The sequence below is a fragment of the Opisthocomus hoazin genome, chromosome 6, assembly GCF_030867145.1.
Source record: "Opisthocomus hoazin isolate bOpiHoa1 chromosome 6, bOpiHoa1.hap1, whole genome shotgun sequence".
Taxonomy (NCBI): domain Eukaryota; kingdom Metazoa; phylum Chordata; class Aves; order Opisthocomiformes; family Opisthocomidae; genus Opisthocomus; species Opisthocomus hoazin.
Genome location: NC_134419.1, coordinates 63,825,232 through 63,844,501, shown reverse-complemented (window position 1 = coordinate 63,844,501; position 19,270 = coordinate 63,825,232). Strand labels below are relative to the sequence as shown.

Genomic DNA, 19,270 nt, shown 5'->3' with positions numbered 1-19,270 from the left:
CTCCCAGCACTCGTAGGAAACCAAGGAAAAGCAGCTGAGGCGGTGGCAGGGCATGGCGAGCATGGCTATGGCATGGCAGCTCGTATCTCTACAGCAAGCCACGTCTGGTGGTATTTTGCGGAGCTTGCGGCTCCCACACTGGTGGGAAATGCCCTCGCCTCCTTCACATCGCTGCTCCCAGGGCTGCTGGATTCCCGTGGAGCTGCTCTCTCCCCAGCTTTCAGCAACCAAGGTGATGCGAGGGAGGTGGGCAATTTTCCAGTGCTAGCTGGTGTCACTTGGCAGCCAGAGAGCGTTAGGCAGGGCTATAGTAAAACAGCACAAACCCCATGTTTGGTCTGTCTCCCCCATCCCCTTTCCCTTCCCAGGCTGTTTCCAGTGGCCTGCGACAGCAGTGGGAGAGTTGGAGCTGCAGTGCTGCCAAGGGACGCATGAGAAAAGCACTCACTTTCCTATGGAGACAAGCAACACTGATGTGAGAAACAACGAAAAAAAAAGAAAAACCAGACCGTTAGATCCTAAAAAGGAGCCATGAGTAAAATGTGGGGTGGGTGGAGAACGCATCTCACGCACTACTAGGTCTGGAGAATTAGTCAGCGTTATCTGTAGCATAGGGATGGAGGCAGTCTGTTATCAGGCAGCAGGTTTAAATCAAACAAAAGGAAATAGTTTTGCACACAAGACACGATGAAATTACCTTATCAAAGCTGAAAGTTTAATGAGTGCAAAGGAGGATAGGATGAATTCATAGAGAACTGAGGCATCCGCAGCCATTAATTATGCAGCTCCAGAGCAATTGCTTGATCAGAAATTTCCTACTCCCCTGATGGCTAGAAAGGAAGGATCACGCCCTTTCCCTAGCTGTCCATCTCAACCCTCGCCCACCTCACTGGAGATGAGCACCAACGCGCTGCCTGTCCAACCTGACCCAGCGTGGCTCTGACTACATTCTAGGAAGACTTGGGCTAATTGAGCTTTAAGCAAATAATAAGTTTGAACATGTTAAAAAACACTGACGAAAGCAGAAACAAACTATATAAGACACTAGCTCTTAGAAACAGTGCAGGAAGTAAACAAAGACTTAATTTGGAAAATGCAGCTAGTACATCTGGGATGGATCATCCACACCCCCCCTCCCCAGATGTTTGAAGATGGAGAGGCCTTGAGGCAACGGGAGAAAGAGGGCGAGCAGGAACGTGCTGTGCCACAGCGGTGAGAGTGAGAGGAATGTGAATGCGAGCCCCGTCCCTCCCATCGCTCCGTGGCTGAGGGTCACAGGCAGCAAGGAGCCGATCCCTCCGGAGCCAGCCATGGAAAGACTCCACCTGGTGTGTTTGTTTTAATTCTGGCTGTATTGTTACCAGAGAAAGATTGGAAAATTTGAGGAAAGTTCAAGCTAAGAGCCATAAGAATGAGCAAACTGGGGAGACGGCGCGCTGAAAGAAAAACGATGAACCGTGACAAGCATGTTTGCCTTGGCGGAGCTACAGCTGTGGCTGCACACAGAGGCACGCAGCCATGCGGCCCTGCAAATGAGGGGCACAGGCCCCCCATCCTTCATCTGTTTTGGAGGGGGTTGTAGCATCAGCATAATGCCAGTGGTTTTGCCTGGGGGAGGGAGAGGGAAAATGAGGACAGAGGACTGCAGCCAGCCAGTGCGTGACAGATCAAGCTGCTCGGGGGAGGTCGGGGCGAAGCTAAAGCAAGGAAAGATGGGGTTTGGGCATTAGCAGCCTTCCTGGGAGCGAGGCCACCCCTATGAGGTGCCCAGAGCCCAAGAAGCAGCACAGTGCCTTTCCCTGCCTGGAGGGGATGCTGTCCATCCATCGGGAACTCCAGATCTGACCCAGGAGGACAGCAAGGAACTGGCAAGAAAGCAAATCCCGTCTCAGGACTTTCCTGTGTTTAGTGCCAGAAGCTCCATTCCACTACTGGTGAGTTCCCATCTTCTGGAAAACAGAACGAAAACTTTTCTGGCATCAGTTTAGAAGTCTTTATTGTGAGGATACAGAGATTTGTGTGCGCATCAAAACAAAGATCCATTTCATCAGCGCTAAGCTGCAAAAATAAACCAACCTGCTCGGCCTGGGTGGCAGGGAGTATTGTTCTTGCTGTGTCCCCCAGCCCCTCCTGAACAGGCTGTTGAGCCCTGTGATGCAGCCAAGAGCCCTGCAGAGCCTGCAAAGAACTGGGACAGACGAGGAGGGGGCCACGTGTCGAGCTGAGAGCTGCTCTTGGAGAAGCTGGGGAGCCCTGGCCAGCACCAACGCTGCAAATCAGCCTCTTGCCGCAGAGGTGATGGCTCCACTTCCGAGGGCTTTCTTCCAAGCAGAGGCTCTACTGTGCTTTGCCGTAGGGCCAGAGGTATCAGCTGTAGCTGGTGCACAGAGGAGAGCTGGCTGTGCTGGGGAGGAGAGTGAAGGGTACTTAAAGCCTGTGGTGGGGACTGTTTTTTTTTCTGCACAAGCTGAGTGTGCTGCAGACACCGAGACTTTCTCTTCCAACCCCCACCAATCTCAGCCTCACTGATCATTTTGCCTCAGACTTGACTCTTGGGTGAATACAAGAGAGCTCATGGGAGTCTTCAGTCCCAGAGAGACCAGACTGCTCCTGCACTTGTGAAGCTATCAAAAACTCCTACAAGGAACCTTCCCAAAAACGGACCATTCAGCATTTGAACCCAAATCAGAGACACTCATCCCACCTTCTGTGCTGCAGCACATCTCAGTGTTTCCTGTGGCAAAAGGGGAGAGAGACCAAGGTCTGGAGTCTCAGCAGCTCAGCAGAGCTGATCAGTGAATAAATATTTGCAAGACAAGAGCACATGGTGTTAAAAGATGCTTTAGCCCAGAAGAGCAAAACTGTACAGGAGCCAGTGGCTGGAAATCAAAGCCAGAAGCTATCAAATTAGAAATAAGGCACAGATAATTATCAGTGAGGCAGATCAACTACATTAACAAGAAAAGTGATACAATAATATTACTGGCATATCTGGAAATTCTCCCCACTAAGGTTAATGGTCTTCACGTATACATTGGGTGGCTCTGGAACACACATTTGAACTGAATACAGCTAGGTCAGATGCAGCACAGAAGCAAATAAATGAATGTTCATTCAACTTGAACTCTTTGACCAAGGATTTTGAGTAGCCTCCAAGGCTAAAGTCCTGCAATAGCAGGAGAAATGAGGAGAAAATATCATATGCTTTTCTTGGAAGGTTCAAGTACAGCCAGTGATATGAAAGGGTCTCACCCTGATAGGATGCCTTCAGTCAAACAATTCCTGGAGCCTCAGCCTGCTCAAGTGATTTTTAAATGGCACGTCTAGTGTCACCTTAGAAATTCTAGTTCTGGAGAGATCTGACTCATGAATGTGGTCTAAAAGTCATAAGGCTTAAAAAGAATGTAACGTGTTTTGTGTTTATCTTAGTCTGGGGCCTTTAGGTTGTACTGAAGTCACATTTACAGCTTTAAAAAAACAACCCCAAAACCCAAACCAAAAACAACAAGAGAAGGCAGGCAGGAGGGAGTAAGCAAAGATACCAGCTGATCACCTGACTCCATAATCAAGAGCTAACAATACTATGGGACTTCCAATAAAAACACGAAACATTGCTAAAGCTCTTCTCTCAGGTTCTGTATTTGACCTTTTTCTTTGGCATAAACCCTTAGCAAGGACCAGAAGAGCAGACTGGCACAGGCTTTCTCTCCACACTAGCTTCCACACGGAGTTTCAGCATCAGCTTCTAAAATGTCCCAATGGATCTGCCAGTTCCAGCATCATGAACACAACTAAGCAGCCACCAGATCCCCAGGGAGGTCTCAGGAGAAGAATTACCGTTCTGCAGGTTTCCACACTGTTCACGGGGAGGAAGGACGCACCATCTCATGCAGAGAGCTTCTCCAGGGCACCTCCTCTGCTACGAAGACTCCGTATGCAAGGAAGGTGGCACAGGATGGGGTGTGTTCGCGAGTGGGGCTGACTGGGGAGCTGACGCAGCTCTGATCACACACTCCTCCTGCATACCTACCAGCCATGACCAAAAACTACTGTTAATCTCTCATCTACCTATCTTTGCGAAAAACAAAAGAAGGAAGACTCCCCCTCTAGACGAAGTCCAATATCTCACTACATTTGCAGATAAACAAAAAACTGGTCAACGGATAGTGTGGGAAAGTGTCCTTTGCGGGTTCATCTGGATCACCTGCTTGGGGGAACATTCTTTGAATAGTATGTGTTTCAGTGGAGCTACGTGGAAGGCAAAGTGGCTCATGTTAAGAGCCAGGGATGTAAGACGTGAGACAGCAGCTGCTCTGGAATACAATGACTGGAAAAAAAGGCTAAGTTGCAGTAGTCCAACTGGACAAAACAGCCCCAAAACTTTGTCTTAAGTGAGCATACCTGCCCCTGAGATATACGAATGGGGAACATAGAGAACAGATCAAAAGCAGAGGGTATTACTTTTATACACACTATTAGCAACTCTACTACCACTCACTGCTGAAAACTTTGGTGTCCAAACTTCAGAAAGATATAAAAAAATCTTCAAAGTAGTGAAGTCAAGAGCTACAAGCAAGGTCAGCACAGAGCACTTTACAGATTGAAGATCAACCTATTTAATATGATACAATGACAACTTGCAAGCACCAACAAGGAAAAGGGGATTTTGGTAGCAGAGAGTTATTCAGTCTCTCTGAAATGGGCAGAACAAGATCCAACCGAAGCTGAAGCCAGCTAATTCAGAGCAAAAATAAGACACAGATTTTTGGAAGAACAATGAACTGCTCAAAGATCTTACCACGAGACAGGGTAGATTTTTCCGTTACCTTTAGGTCCTTCTATACATTACAGCTCCTGCTTCCAGGCATGAAGTAGAAATAACTGAGGGACATTTTCCAGCCTGCACTGTGCAGAGGGACAGGCTGGGAGAGTGTGAAACCCCGAGCTCTGTGTCGGTGCTTGCCTAAAGGAGAAGGCTTTACTGGGGTTGCACATCCTCATCCCCTCTGTGCCTTCTACAGCTTTGCTTGGGGAAACAGGTGACGGTGTGCATTTGCCATGCCTTTCTCTCCACAACATCTGCTTTCTTCTGGTCGCCAGCACTTACAGGTCATTAGAAGAGACTTAGGAGATTTCGTGGGAGGTAGACAGGCACCAGTGGTTTCCAAGTGTTTTTATAAAAACAGATTTCTGACCTACCTCTTTTTTTTTTTTTTTTTTGGACCAAGGAATGGGAAATGGAAGAAAGTGATTCATAAACCTGATCAGTGGCATCGCCCTAGTTGTGTGCTAGAAGATGGACTGCAGTATGTGCACTCACAGGCCCTGGGTCTCATGGTCATGGGATAAGCCTAAGCCAAAAGGGAAGGAAGGCAAATTTTCACTGATTTTGCTTGTGGTTCAATCTGTGCATGCTCTTGCAGGTTAACTGTTGCAGTTGTCTATAAACATGACCTAATAAACATTTTTCCTAGATTGAAGGCTGCTGTTTGATCAGCGCAGTGACACTGGATTGCTTTAGTGGGTGTACACCTATAGGCATGCTGATCACACCAGAGTCTCTTGTAGGCATAAGCACTCGCTTATAGATCAAGGATCCATGGATGGTCAAGGATCCTCAGCGAGTATGAGCTGTTCCTACAAAAATCAGCAATGCCTGGCTGGAAACTCACGTCTCGATGTACCCTAGGGACATGGTGAATGGCTCAGCATAACAGCGAGCCAGCTTTGGTCCAGCAACAACATCAGGAAGACGTGGGAAAGAGGCTTCTTCCCACCTGTGAAAGGAGCAGCCAGCCACCAGAGCCCATCTAAGGGCTGATGGCCACCAGCACACTGAGTTTCTTCATCCTCATCCCTTCTCTTCCCAGGGTGGCATTTGGCAGCCTAGCCAGCCCTCAGGGGCCAGGTGGGTGCCGGTGGCTGTAACCGGCTGTAGGGCTGCGAGGGCTCAGGGAGGTGAGCGGAGGTGTGCTGGTGCGGGAAGTGCTCTCAGGAACTGCTTCAGCGGAGGAGGAGCAGGATCTCCCTGTGCGTGATTGCTCCCAAGAGCTCAGTGGGATGTGTGACCCTGAGATTACCCTTGCAGGAGCACTGGCTCCCAAAGATTGCTGCCACTTTTCTCTTTATAATGCTGTGCTCAAGGCAAAAACCAACAAGCAGCAAAGTTTCATTGAATGAAAGTACGACCCATTCAAGGAGGGGACACCCGCTTGTCTGTCCTTGGCAGAGAGAGGCAGCGAGCCTGATGTCCCATGTCTGTCAGTGCAAGTGAGAGTCAGAAGAAATAAATGCCCTTGTTGTACACAGTCAGTATAATCAGTGAGAGCGAGAGGGGCTCTGCAGTACAGCCTGCTCTGCTGGGGTCTCTTAGCCCTGAGCGGCTGGGGTGACATGGCCCCTCTCCCCCCACGGATCTTCCTAAACAATCCCCTTCTGCAGGCACTTGGGCTTGTGGAAGAGAAGCCAGGCAAACAGGAGCACAGCCACCAACACGAGGGAGCACAGCACCATCAGCCCCACGTAGCTGCCGTACGAGAGAGGGGGCACAGCCGGCTCCTCTGCGGGGATCATGTTGGTCAGGTTCAGCATGTAGCCCAGGGTCCAGCCCGCATCGCTGCTGCCGATCTGAAATGGGAGAGGAACAGAATCAGCGGTGGGAGGTGCAGGGCTGCTTGCAGCGTTGTCGGGGCAGTGGCAGCCCTGAGGACAAACGGCTTGGCTGTGAAGAAGAGTTTGCAGTTAGCTGCTGGGGTAGAGACCTCACCACCATGAAACACAGACCTTTCCAAGGAAGTGGATGCTTTGCCAGTTCTTGTCAGTGAACTCATAGCCATTTTCCAGGAGAGAGAGGATGTAGGCTCCAGAGAAACAATATTCACTCAGGTACTTCTCTTTTATTTGGTGATACGCTGTCTTCACCTACGGAAGGAGAAAGTCACCAGGCTGTTAAACGCAGCTTTCTGCTGCTCCAGCTTGCACCTGAGCAACCACTGCAGATGCTGGGGGAATCTTCCCCCTCTTGCCTTGGAAGTTACCCCCAACCATTTATCCTACAGAAAAATATCAGCAGCTCTTGCCACGCAGCAGCCCTAGCCCACTGCCACAAGCACTGCTCACCTCATGCCAAGGCCGGGCACAGAAGCTCTCAATGGTGCTGGCCACTTTGTCCAGGGCAACGGGGCTTTGTTCACTGGTCAGGTTCAAAAAGTTCATCACGAAGTAAAAAGCAGAAAAAGCCTGGAGAAGAAAGAATATTTTAACCTGATTGGGTCTCAGCATGAGCAGGGCAGTGGAAATCCCACTAAAGAAAATGGGTTTATTTACAGATAGAGAAATACAAGAAGCAACATCACACACACAAAAGTAGGTATATTTTCAAGAGAGATGTCATTTTGAGACACACATCTCAGAGCTGATGAGAGCTAGAGACCCCAAAAGGAAGGTGGAGGTAGGAACTTCACTGACCACAGTATCCTGAAGAACTTCAGTAATCCCTCTCCTCTACGCACTGGTGCCAGAGTGGCACCCGGCGAACTCTGCTTGCCATCACATCTGTGATCCTGTTTTGGCAACTGAACGAGATGAACGTGCAGCCAATACTGCCACAAACAGCAGAGGTGATGGTCTGAAAAGACTGTACACAGCCCCATCATATAATCCACAATCCAGAAAACCCATCTCTGACCATGGCCAATAGCTGATAGGTGGGGGCCAGTTTATGAACAAGGCAAGAGAGTATTAACGGCTCCCCCAGAGAGTCTCACAGCCACTGAAATCTTGCAGCTCTAGGACTGATGTTCAGCATGGTGTCACACATGACGTGTGTTCAGACCATGCACTGTCTCCTCACGTCTGGGAAGCAGACAGGTGAGCTGACCGATTCATTTCAGTAACACTCACACGCTTCTGGATGAATTTCCAACCAGGCACCACCACTGACTTCAGGAGACAAGGTCTGCAGGAGCAGTGTATCATGCACAGCCTGCAGCAGGCTTTCCTGCCTCTCGTGCTGGCCACCAGGAAGGACTGCTTGAAAAACGAATCAGTAAATGGAGCACCCCAAGGAGATGGGTTAGAATGGGAACACTGCAGTACTGGTAGGTGGGTATCTACTGGGGTAGCTCTTACGTGTGTTGTCCTCACAGCAAGCACAGTACTACTTTTGTAATTACATGTCCAAAAAACCATTTTGTAAATGATTTCCTGCCCCAGCCATGGAGCATAAACTCTAGCATTACTCTGAGGTTCTGCTCTTCTGGTATTCTTGGTTATAGAGAGTTGGAGAATGTGAAGACTTACCCCAAAATCCCCTTGTAACGGAGGTAGGTATATCCCATTGAAGGAGCAGCTGGAGTAAGGACAATTGTTTTTGTCAAAGAGTTTCTGGATGTTTCTTCGGCACTTTTGATAATCCCCCTCTCCCTGTATATGCAGGTGGCTGAAAGGGAATTGCTTTTTCTTGGCTGACGTACAAGGGTTTTTGAAGAGATCACTTATATTTATAGTCCTCTGATACCCCTCGTGAAAGCATGGATCAAGGAAGCTGCTGTTCTCCACGGTCTGAAAGTAAAATCAACCCAGGCTGTTACACTTAACTCTAGAGTAACACCCTGGGAAACAGCCACAAGGCACTTGTCACAGTACGTCACACCAAGACACACACATTGGGTCAAAGTGATGAGGATGGTTTAAGGCAGTGGCTGTGATCTGGGAGATGGGGGTACTGCCACAGCCTCCCTGCAGGACCCTGGGCAAATTACTTTCAGCCACGTATCGTGAAGCTGCTACTGATTTGGGATTCTCAGAGACGGTGAAACATCACCTCCCCCGAGTACTTAACTTCAGCACAGTACTCCTGCTATCCCATGCCCAAGAATCAAGGCATACCTCAAACTAGTAGTACTTTTGAAAACGTTCACTGTCACCTCTTTGGGTATCTGCCCAGTCTTTATGGAGGATGATGATGACATTTCCCAAATCCAGACTAAGGGATGAGACATTTAGCTGGGACACAGCAACTTTTACAGCACCAGTATGTCAAAGCTGTGAGGGTCCAGGATCTCCACCTGCAATTACAGATGTACTTGCCTGTAGGTCCCCAGCCAGTTTCTGTTGCAGAGCCTGGTCCTTCCCGTAGCAGAGGAAGCTGTGCGTGTACACTAGGTAATCCTTGCCATAGAGACGGAAGTGCAGCAGGTTCTCTGGGGACTCAGAAGAGAGTTCATTTGGTACAAAGGTAATCTGCGTTGATGCTCCTCCGAGGTCTAGGGCTCCTGATGTCTCACTTATGGATTTCAGGGAATGTAGAAATTTTGCCCAGCCAGACTTAAAAAAAAATAAAATCAAGGTAAACCAGACACATCAGGCATGGAGGAGATTTATTTGGGAGAATAAAAAACCAGACCTATGAAGAGAGAAGCAGAAGCACAGAACACAGGAAAGGCAGGGAGACCTGGAGGGGGGCAAAAGATTAGAGCTGGAACAAGACACAGGCTCAGAAAAGCAGAAGATGGATCATGTCCGAGTGCTTGCAGGAGGACCAAGAATATGAAATCGAATACAACTGCTATGAGAAAACACAGTCAACTTACTGTTTCAGCTCTGAAATGACTTATAAGCTCAATAGTAAAGAATCATTGTCAAGATTTCCAGGCACAGAAGTATTTTAGATCAGGAAGTGTGGAAGATACTGTACCCAAGCAAACTTATTGAAGATGCTGGTGTTTTATTTCAATGCTTTAAGCCTGACTACTGTGGTACATCCTGATACTGGTATCAAGATGTACTCACAGTAATCACTGAGACAAGATGTGCAGCTTCCTGATCTCTGGTAAACGGGTTACACAGGAAGATGGTGCCTACAACACCCTCCTGCAAGGCACAATTTACAAAGTGCTGCAAGCTGATGATTCGAATGTGGACTCGCCATTGATACAGTACCTGCTTGAAATTTCCCAGCAGGTAGTTAATGGTAATCCATCCATAGGCTCCTTCTTCCTGACCGCTGATGATTCTGGCACCCTGGAAGTTGAAGGGAGCTGAGCGTAGTGTCTTCTCTACTGAGGACAAGACTTTGTCAGCTGCACTTCTGTTCTCCAAGCTGGATGAATGGAAGAAAGGATGCAGTGACTCTGGCTGACAGCTCTCTGCAGCCTATGGGCTTTATTCTGAGCAGGCAGGCTACAAATCCCCACCAGACATTAATTATAACAGAACAGTCCTTCATATGGGTACACCTGGCTTTAACTGGCCATGTCCTCCTCTGTCACAGCTTGACAGCACAGCTGCCACCAGCTCTGACACTTACAGACTCCGCAACTGAGAGCAGGACCTGGAACAGAGGCCAGAGCTCCCTCACTCTCCTGAAGCACATGCCCTGGTAGGGATGGGACCAGGGAGACTCCTCTCACCATCGTCATTACAGAAGAAATCCATGCCCTCTGGTACCCCCCGTGAGAATCCCCGGGCAATAAACACATAAGATCAGCTCCCTGCCCCAGCCAGGCTAGAGGTTTGGAGCACCCCTATGAAAATCACAAATTTTAATTAAAGGAGATATGATTATAAAGTTACCTTAGCTCTGATGGTCTCAGGCTGAGTCAAGGTATGTGGGGAGTTGCAATATGGTCGAGCACAAAAATCCTGGGTCAGGCCTAATACTAGACTGTAGGGGATGTCTGAGCACCCTCTTGATGTGGGGGATGTCTGAGCATCTCCTGAGCATCAGCTTGGGCACTGCTACCCTCCTGGTGTCTCTGCACTACATGTGGGTGCTGGAGATGATGAAAGGTTGCAGCAAGTGGAAGTGGACCTACTGGGCAAGCAGGGGAAAGACCCAGGGAGATTCAAGGCTCAGAGACACCAGTGGCAGAAGATGGTATCTGGGCAAAGCATGAGCTGGCAGCACTTCCAAGGACTTTTCCCAAGTGGCCCTCGCTGAGCATCCATGGTGGTCCCAGGCCCAGTGCTGCAGGGAAAGGTGGACAAGCCCTGCAGTACCTGAGAAGCCGCATGCCGGCTGTTGCTCCGAGGTAGACGGGTGTCTCTTGGTGCTGCTTTGAGGGAATGACCTCCTCTGCTTGTTGTAGGCACTGTGCCAGAGAGGGACCTGCCTTCTCCGTGGTGTGGGAGTAACCTGAGATCCCAGGGCCTGCAAGAAATAAGGACACGTCATTGCTCAAACTCCAAGCACAACCCCAGAGTGCCATCACAAGCAGTCATGTTAAACTGTTATCACTATCACAGGCAGCAACATCAGATTCAACCACCCCATTTCTAAGGAATTTTAGAAATCCTACGGCACCAACTAAGCCCACTGCATGCAGGGATGGCCACAGTGCCCACCATCTGCCACTCGCTCTCCACGAAGCAGGCTATGAACTAGTGATCAGGGCTGCAGCGAGACATTTACTTAGCATGTCCTGGACATCTGCAGACTCATCTCTGCTGCTGCCTGGCTGCACCCTGGATCTGCACAGGAAAATCCCTCATCCTCACACTACGCTGGACCCACTGGGGGAAGACACCGTCATTTGTTTGGGTGTTGTATGCTCACACTACAGCACTGAGGGTTTTGCAGCTATCCCCTTTCATGCTAACCCAAAGAAAAAAAATTGTCCCTCCCTGCCATGTGTCCCCTGGTGAATGGGCCGCCCCATGACTGGCGTCTGCATGGGCAGCGCTGAAGCCCGCTCTGTGTTTCCTCCAGGTTGCTCAGCCATATGCCACGTGCTGCTCGTGGCGTGGCATGCTGCCATGCTGAGCAGCTATCGCAGCAGCTCGATAACAGCGTGGCTCTCCCCTGCACTACAGACCAGCCTGAAAAGAGCCCAGGCAGGCTCTGACAGCACCTCTCCTCCTCCCAGAGTGCAGCGATCCATGATGGTGTTCTTTGTTCCTTATCATGCACATCCTTGGGCATCCATCATTTGTACCTTCCTAAACCATACAATATCTACAAGCAATTAAATAGAAAAAACCCAACCCCCTATGACATGCTTAAGTTGAGCAACCTTGGCCCGCAAGCCCAGTGCCTAGGTTGTGCAGAGGCCTTGAAAAAGAGCAAAGCATCTCCTCTCACTGCCTGACGTTCATCCACACTTCAGCCAGGGGTGCATGCAGATATTTTATTTATATAAGTATGCTCTTTGGCGTAGTTCTTTCCAAAAAGCACTTACTTCCAAGCATCCCAAAAACAAAGCAAGAAGTGGATCCAGCTTTCCTCCCAGGAAGGTCAGGCGTGTACAACTCCAGGTGGGAAGCGGCAGGATACACATTAGCTCACAGACGTAACACTGTTTTCACTATTGGCCTCTACCTCCAGGCTCCTCCTCCTCCCCCACCCTTTGGTGGCATTATCTCTTCATCCCCTGCCCCTTCCACAGCTCCCTTATCTCCTCTTACCTTCGACTTTACACACCTCCACCTGCTGCACCACCCCAGTGTCGTTCTCCTTCTCTGCTGGCCACTCGTACACATACAGGTTAGTGTGGGACGACCCCGCATCCAGCACAATCCCATACTGTGGGCAAAACACAGCCGTCATTGTACCTGCGGCACCGAACCAGACACAGTGTGCGCTGGTCCCCACGCGCTGGGGGACCAGAAACGAACAGCCTGTCTGGCAGCTGTGGGAACACACTGTGTCATTACTCTTCTCAGCAGTGCTTCAGTGTGAAGTTTCCATCAAAGTATACAAGAGCAGAGAAGCAGCAAAACCGGGACTGATTACTTAGGAGATGATCCCCTGTGAAGCCATATCTGTTTTTACCACAAAGCTGTAAAATGAGATGTTGAGGGGCATGCAGCCAGAAAGAGAGGTTAGCCAGACCCAGCAAGGGCAGCAACAAGTCTTGGAGATCTATGCATGCCTAACCACCCCCAGCTTGGCTTCGTTTCCTGCAGGAGTCCCAGCTCGTCATACCTTAATATTCTTCGGAAGTGGCTTATTTTGGGTCACTGCTACAGCAATTAAAGCAATTACAGCCAAAGTAGAGAAGAATCCCAGGATGAGTAGAATCTTTCTTGTCCAGGACATCTTTTGTTTGGTACCTGTGACTAGAGCAAAAGAAGGATGTCAGTATCCCAGTAGCCCATCTTACCACACACCCCAAAGGTGTTCAGGCACATTCCTGTGGTCCCTTTCCACTATGCAGCATCTGCCTTTGCCCACCCCCTGCTCCCATCTCAGTCTCCATGTCCTCGTGCAGGATTTCTTAAGAGGTAGACCTCAGCCCTGGAGTCCTGCAGATCTGCTCTCAGGGGCTGCGCCACATCTCCATGGGCTGCCCTGTGCCAGCTGGTGATAGAGAACTTCCAAGATGCAGCTTATGGTTAGCCTGTTCTTGAGATACCTGCAGGTGACTGAGCAACTGTATAGCAAAAGTATCTGTACAGGGCAAATGCCAACTTCTTCTATAGCTCTGCGTTTGGCTTAATAATCCCCCAGAAACTTAACAGATTGCTAACATATAAACAGCACAACCTTGTGGAACCCAAAGCTTTAACCCCTGCAACATTTTGTCCTGGTATACTTTGTGCTTCAATTTTTTTTATAATGTTTATAACAATTTACAACATCCCTGAGTGGTAATGCAGGTAGGAAGTCTAACACTAACATTTCAATATGTGGCAGTCAGTTCAAGCAATGCTGTCCGGCACCTTGGCAACGCTATATAGAGAAAATGATCTGCACTCTACAGGGTATTTAAGAAATCTACGGAGATTTTTGATGCCACTTCTCACAAGACCAGTAAATTATGAGCAGCCTGTATTTGCAGAATTGGCATAATATGGTTAAAAATCACACACTTTGCAAAACTTGTACCAGTCTGATTCTTAACTGTTACTGATATATTTGGTATGACCTATTTAACAAATTTAGATTATTGTGTCTTAAAGTACATGGCTAGCAGCAGAATTCTGTAAAAATCCACTTATGGCTGATGGAAATCATCCACAACCAATACAGCATTTGATACCTGCATTTATTAGTGGCTAGCATGATGCTGTCTTACATTTTTCCGCTTTAGATTCTCCTTCATATATCCCATGGTGGAAATCTCACTTCATAACTTTGGCTCAGCCAGTTTTGGTATTGTTTAATAGAGCACGATCTTACAAAAAAAAAGCTCTAGAAAGGGTATCAGCAAAATTATTTCCCAGGTTTATAGTCTATCTGTAAGTTCAACACTTGCAACTAACAAACAGCTTCGGCACTCTAGGGGACATAACCTGCTCCCACTACAGCATGAAATCTGTTTCTACCCACACTGATGCTCAGTGGTCAAAAGCACAGAGACTGCTCACATGGGTACTAATTTCACTTCTTTTATACACAAACACTCTAGGAGATGTTTAGAAGTACATTACAGATCATCCAGCGTGACAATACCTTTGTGCAGGCAACCACATCAGCTATCTTTACCCTCCAAGAAGGTAAGATGATTGAACCTGCTGTGCATCTGCACGCCAGAACTGGAGTTCCAGAGGTCATTCTCCAGCCCTCAGGTGATATGGAGTCAACGCTGCAAATCCATCCTGGTACCCCATGTCACACATGAAAGTATGTTCAAGTTTTGAACAGGGTCATCTTCTAACCACTCTGGTTTCACAAGAAAGGTGGTCCATGCACTGGAATTATATGAAGTGTTACCCAACCTTACCAATGACCCCAAATCCTAGAGTTATTTTCAGAAGTTAGGCAAAGTGACAAGCAGCAACGCACCTCTGGCAATCTCTAAGTGTAGACAAATAACCTATTCCTACCTACCTAGAGAAAAGGGAACGTAGAAGTGCCAAGAGAACTTGTTTTGAAGATCTCCCCACAGGCAGGTCCATTGGAAACCTAATGCTGACCTGGAGGCTCTGTGCTCCCTCTCATTGCGCTCATGTGTAAATCTGCTGAGGCTAGCTGTGAAATTTGGAAGCTTGTTACGCTTGCATTTTGTGAGTGCCTGTTAGAGGCACGGCATGCTTTCTAGTATCTCCAAGAATGCAGCTAAAAAAATAGCCTAGTGCACATACCAGACAGTAGGAGGTAGGAATGCATTTTATACAGCTTTATTCAAGAAGGCCCCAGAACTCACGGCTTGAAGTGATTAGAAACAGCAGAGCATGACAGCTGGGGGACTTTTCTTCCTATTGGAGAGAGTAGTTGGCTCAGGTTATGACTGCACTGAGCACATCTGCAGAAATCAATTGTTTTAACACTAGAAAAAATGAATAAAATCAGATGCTATAATGTAAGATTAGCTACACAGTATAGACATGAACCTAGCATGCTTGAAAACTGAAACTGCTGCTGACAGTTGCACAGCACACCCACGTAATTATTGCCACCCTTACTCTGAGATCTTGCCTAGAGGCAGCCACTAACGCTTTTGTTGGGTGTTTACTGTCACAGGAACACGAAGGATGGGTGACTGCATCACTTCTCAGATTTTTCAAACTTCCTGCCGTGATGAGTGTTGCCCATCTTTTCAGCAGCCACACTCTGAAAGTGGCAGCATTAGCAGCAAACCATGGACAATTTTCTCACTGTAATGGACCATCTCAATAAACAGCTGTAGAAATCCCTTCTCTGTAGGCAGAGGTATAGCGATAATTGCATCCCACCTGCAACCTGAGATTAGTCATTTTTTTCCAAGGCACATTATTTCCTTAACCCTAAATGTGACTTTTGCCTGAATTTTAGCTTAGTATCAATGCACGCTTTTCAGGACTCTGAGGGTTGTAGATATGCAATTTCATTGCTGTATCCCATACCAGAGCATCCATCTGTATGAACTTTAATGCTACCAAGCAGCATTTTGTTGAAATGTTTCATACACAAAAAGGTACAAAATGGTACAAAACAATAAGCACAATCCAGAAGGTAGCCTAGAAAATCAGTAACCTTCCAAATAGCACACAAAATATACAGACTTGAATACTGGATTATTTAAAAAAATCCCCAAACCGCAACATGGCAAATCCAGATAAAGAATTCAGTGTAATCAAAATAAAACTCACGTGCCATTTGTTCAGGAAGGTGAGATATTTGAAGAAGTTTGCTTATCTGCACACTTGGCTATCTCCATCAGCTCTAGGCATAACTGCAGGTTCTGCAACGGCTAAACGATTAACTTCTTCCCTGGATTCCTCCAGTTCCTTTGCACCCCACGTTCATGTTGCTGAATGCTGTGCAAACGCTCCTTGGTCTCCACCAAGTGGGGCACTGCTTAACCCTCTAAGCATCTCTGATTGCCAGGCCCCGGGACTTTTCTTCCACTAGCAGTCTTCCTCAGCTAAAGATCAAACAGTCATGATCTTCTGTCTCTGTGCCCAGCCAGAACCCAAACAGAGACAGACCTCTGCTCTTTCTCCCATACTGGCAATAAAACCATCACGTAAGGCCATAAGTAGGCACAGAAACGATGCTGCTTTTCTTCTTCCCCACCCCAAAGCTCAGAGCTGCCTGGTGCTGGAGCCCTGCCCGGCTGCAGAGGCATCAAGCTCTTGCCAGATGTTGGAGCAGAGCCCAGCTGCTCAGGCATCTCTGCCTGTTTCTAATTTTGGTCTCTCTGTTTTTTTGTAGGGGCTACCAGTGGTTCTATCCCGTGATTGGTGCAGGTCCCAGAACATAAACAGATCTAATAGCCTTTCTGCCTCTGAGTTAGCTATCAACCAACAATGATGCTGGCAGCCACTCCAGCTCACAGCAGTTTTGCTGCAGAAACCCTGTTGCTCTCAGTGAATAACCCAGGAAGGACCACACTAGTGTGGGAGGCAGCTCTGTGTGAAGGCAAGGAAGCAGGATCATCCCCAGTGTCTTCCAGAGCCTCAAGACAAATAGGAAACTGCTCATCCAGCTGACATCACGCTAAGTCACTGGCAGCTCTGCATGCCAGGAGATGTCACTCAGACACCTCCCAGCTCCCTTCTCAACAAACAAGACTTAGCAACAAACATTAAAAGGACTCAGGCAACCGGCCGCTTTGAGACATGCAACAAGGAGAGGCTAAGTTTAGCTTGAGGGCTGAAATTAGGACTGTCATGCAGAAAAGGAGATACGTTGTTCACAGTCCAAAGCCGTACTTGGTTCAGATAACTTCACTGCGACACATCATCTCTAATAAATACAAATAGTGTTGTAAGCTCCGGCTTAGCACAACAGCTAAAGTTGACATCTGCTCTTTCCTTTGGATGCTCACACTCAGCCTGTTACAGAAAGGATCACCAGAGGCTGTACTGCAAGGCCATCACTCTTCCTCTGCACAAGGGCCACGCTGACAGAGACAGTTCCCACGTCACCTTTCTGCTCTCAGCACATCTCTATATGGTCAGAAACATTCTCGTTTTCAGCCTTAATTTATTTACTGCCAGTCTATTCCCTCTTTGTTCCACTTCGGTCTCAAAACTTCTTCAACTCCCAATCCTCCTAGAATTTATTCTCTTAACTTGTAAGCGATGTTCCTTTCTAGACTTTTGTCTTCCCAGCCTTCTCCATCTACCTGATCAGTCCAGTAGCCCTTCTCTGAAGAAAAATAAAAGCAGGTTATTCTTTATGCAGCATTCTGACCAGAGCTGCGATCAAACTAGCCTTGCACAGTCATGTACCAGTGCAGTTCCACCCTAAACGAAGCGAGGTGGGGACTTGTACTACCTCAGACACATGATCATCTGCCATCACGGCCAGTGCTAAGTCAACCCAGTAACTCTCCTACGCAATCCCAGCAAATGCACATTTGATCACTTTAACTAAATTAGCCCTGCTACATGCTGTAAGCAAAGGGAGTTCCAAGACACATTGCCTGCTGCCCACGAGGCTTGGAGTGACGACAGAGAATAAGACGGCATCTTATGAATCCTGCGCATCAGCTGGCAGCTACCTCTGCTGCTCACCCACGTTGCTGCTGCAGTCTGTTGGGAGTCTCTCTGACAACTGGTTTCCTAAGCATATGTCCAGTCTCCGGGGGAGAGCTGCCAGATGCTCATGCAATCATGTAGTCCAGCAGAAGGGAGACCGGTCCGCAGAGCTCCTGAACCTACACATATCGGAGACACAGTGTAGTGCTGAGAAGCCACTGAATTATGACCCATTACTAAGGGACACAGGTATACTTGAAGACAGAAATCGGGAACAGTATGGATTGAAATGAGTCAGATGCCACCGTATTTTTAAAGCAAGGAGCAACAACTTGCCTGCCTGACTACCAGCTGAAAGAACACAGGAGCCCATGGCTGAAGGGTGCCTGAATACCTCAGCAGTCCAAGTGCATCCAGCACCTGTGTCCGGCTCAGTGGGACGGGGTGGGCAGCTTGGGCAGAAGGAGCATCTGTCAGGGCAGGTGCTTGCAAGCGAACATCACCCAGGTCAGCAGGGAGACCAGTAAACAGCATCCCTGGCAATGCAGTCTGTGCACATTTACTAACTGCAAGAACACGTCTGATGTTCTGCCAGCAGTGATGGCAGGGAAAGGGGATGGGAGCAGTCAGCGCTGCTGTTCTTCAGAGTGGATGGACACACACACATTAATCTCCTGCTGAGGGACCATGAGATTTCAGTAGTCCTGAAGTTTATCAGGCTGAATTGCACACCCAGTGAGGTTGCTGAACTTGCATTAGGTTGAGGCACACCACCTCAAAGGCGTTCCTGTCTTCAGACTCATCACAACCAAACATCTGAGTCCAGCCACATGGCTTCATTTATCAACTCTTTTCTGAAATTTTCTCTGTCCCTGTCTGACATCTTACTCATTCTTCATCTACCTTTTTCATTCAAACATGCTTGTCCAAGTTACCTAGGAAGATTTTGCTGCAAAGTAACATAAACCACCTGTTTCAGGCCAACATATTGGAAAAGTCTTATCTAAGGCTGGTGAGAGGCTCAGGTTTCCCTTAGAATATACACACAAGCGCACATACAGTAAGTGAATTACTTTGGTTTAAGAGGTTTTATCTGAAAATATCAGGGCAAGACATCGAACACACTGAAATCGGAATTCAAGCTCCAGATCAGGATTTACATCACTTTTTACAGCAGTTACATGGAACAGTGTTGGAGGTTTTGCTCCAAGTTTTGATTATTGATATGGCAAAGATCGTGGCCTAAATACTGGTGTGATCTCTGGCCCTCCTTGTGGTGCTATATATAATTATAAACACACATTTACTGTATTATGTTTCTCCAGATTAAATACTTGTAAGTGCTGAAGTACAAACACCGAATTGTCAGTGAAACTGATAATCCAAACAATGTAATGTTTTTTTTGGATGCTGCCTTTCA

General features: G+C 47.9%; 1 protein-coding gene across 7 annotated transcripts in view; it reads right to left on the bottom strand.

Annotated features, from left to right (window-relative positions):
- Nucleotides 1–1,905: 1,905 nt before the first annotated feature.
- Nucleotides 1,906–19,270, bottom strand: part of ENTPD1 (ectonucleoside triphosphate diphosphohydrolase 1) — a 54,214-nt gene continuing 36,849 nt past the window's right edge. For 5 of the 7 annotated variants that reach the window (XM_075423521.1, XM_075423520.1, XM_075423522.1 and 2 more), the window contains 9 exons: nt 12,926–13,059; nt 12,406–12,523; nt 11,002–11,152; nt 9,943–10,102; nt 9,091–9,327; nt 8,302–8,562; nt 7,120–7,239; nt 6,784–6,921; nt 1,906–6,627 (listed from right to left, as the gene is read on the bottom strand). In XM_075423521.1, coding sequence (XP_075279636.1) covers nt 6,421–6,627; nt 6,784–6,921; nt 7,120–7,239; nt 8,302–8,562; nt 9,091–9,327; nt 9,943–10,102; nt 11,002–11,152; nt 12,406–12,523; nt 12,926–13,059 — 1,526 coding nt within the window. In that variant the 3' untranslated portion in view covers nt 1,906–6,420. Of the gene's footprint in view, nt 6,628–6,783; nt 6,922–7,119; nt 7,240–8,301; nt 8,563–9,090; nt 9,328–9,942; nt 10,103–11,001; nt 11,153–12,405; nt 12,524–12,925; nt 13,060–15,027; nt 15,108–19,270 lie in introns of those variants that run through there. The other 2 variants (XR_012764284.1, XM_075423519.1) reach the window with 2 other exon arrangements.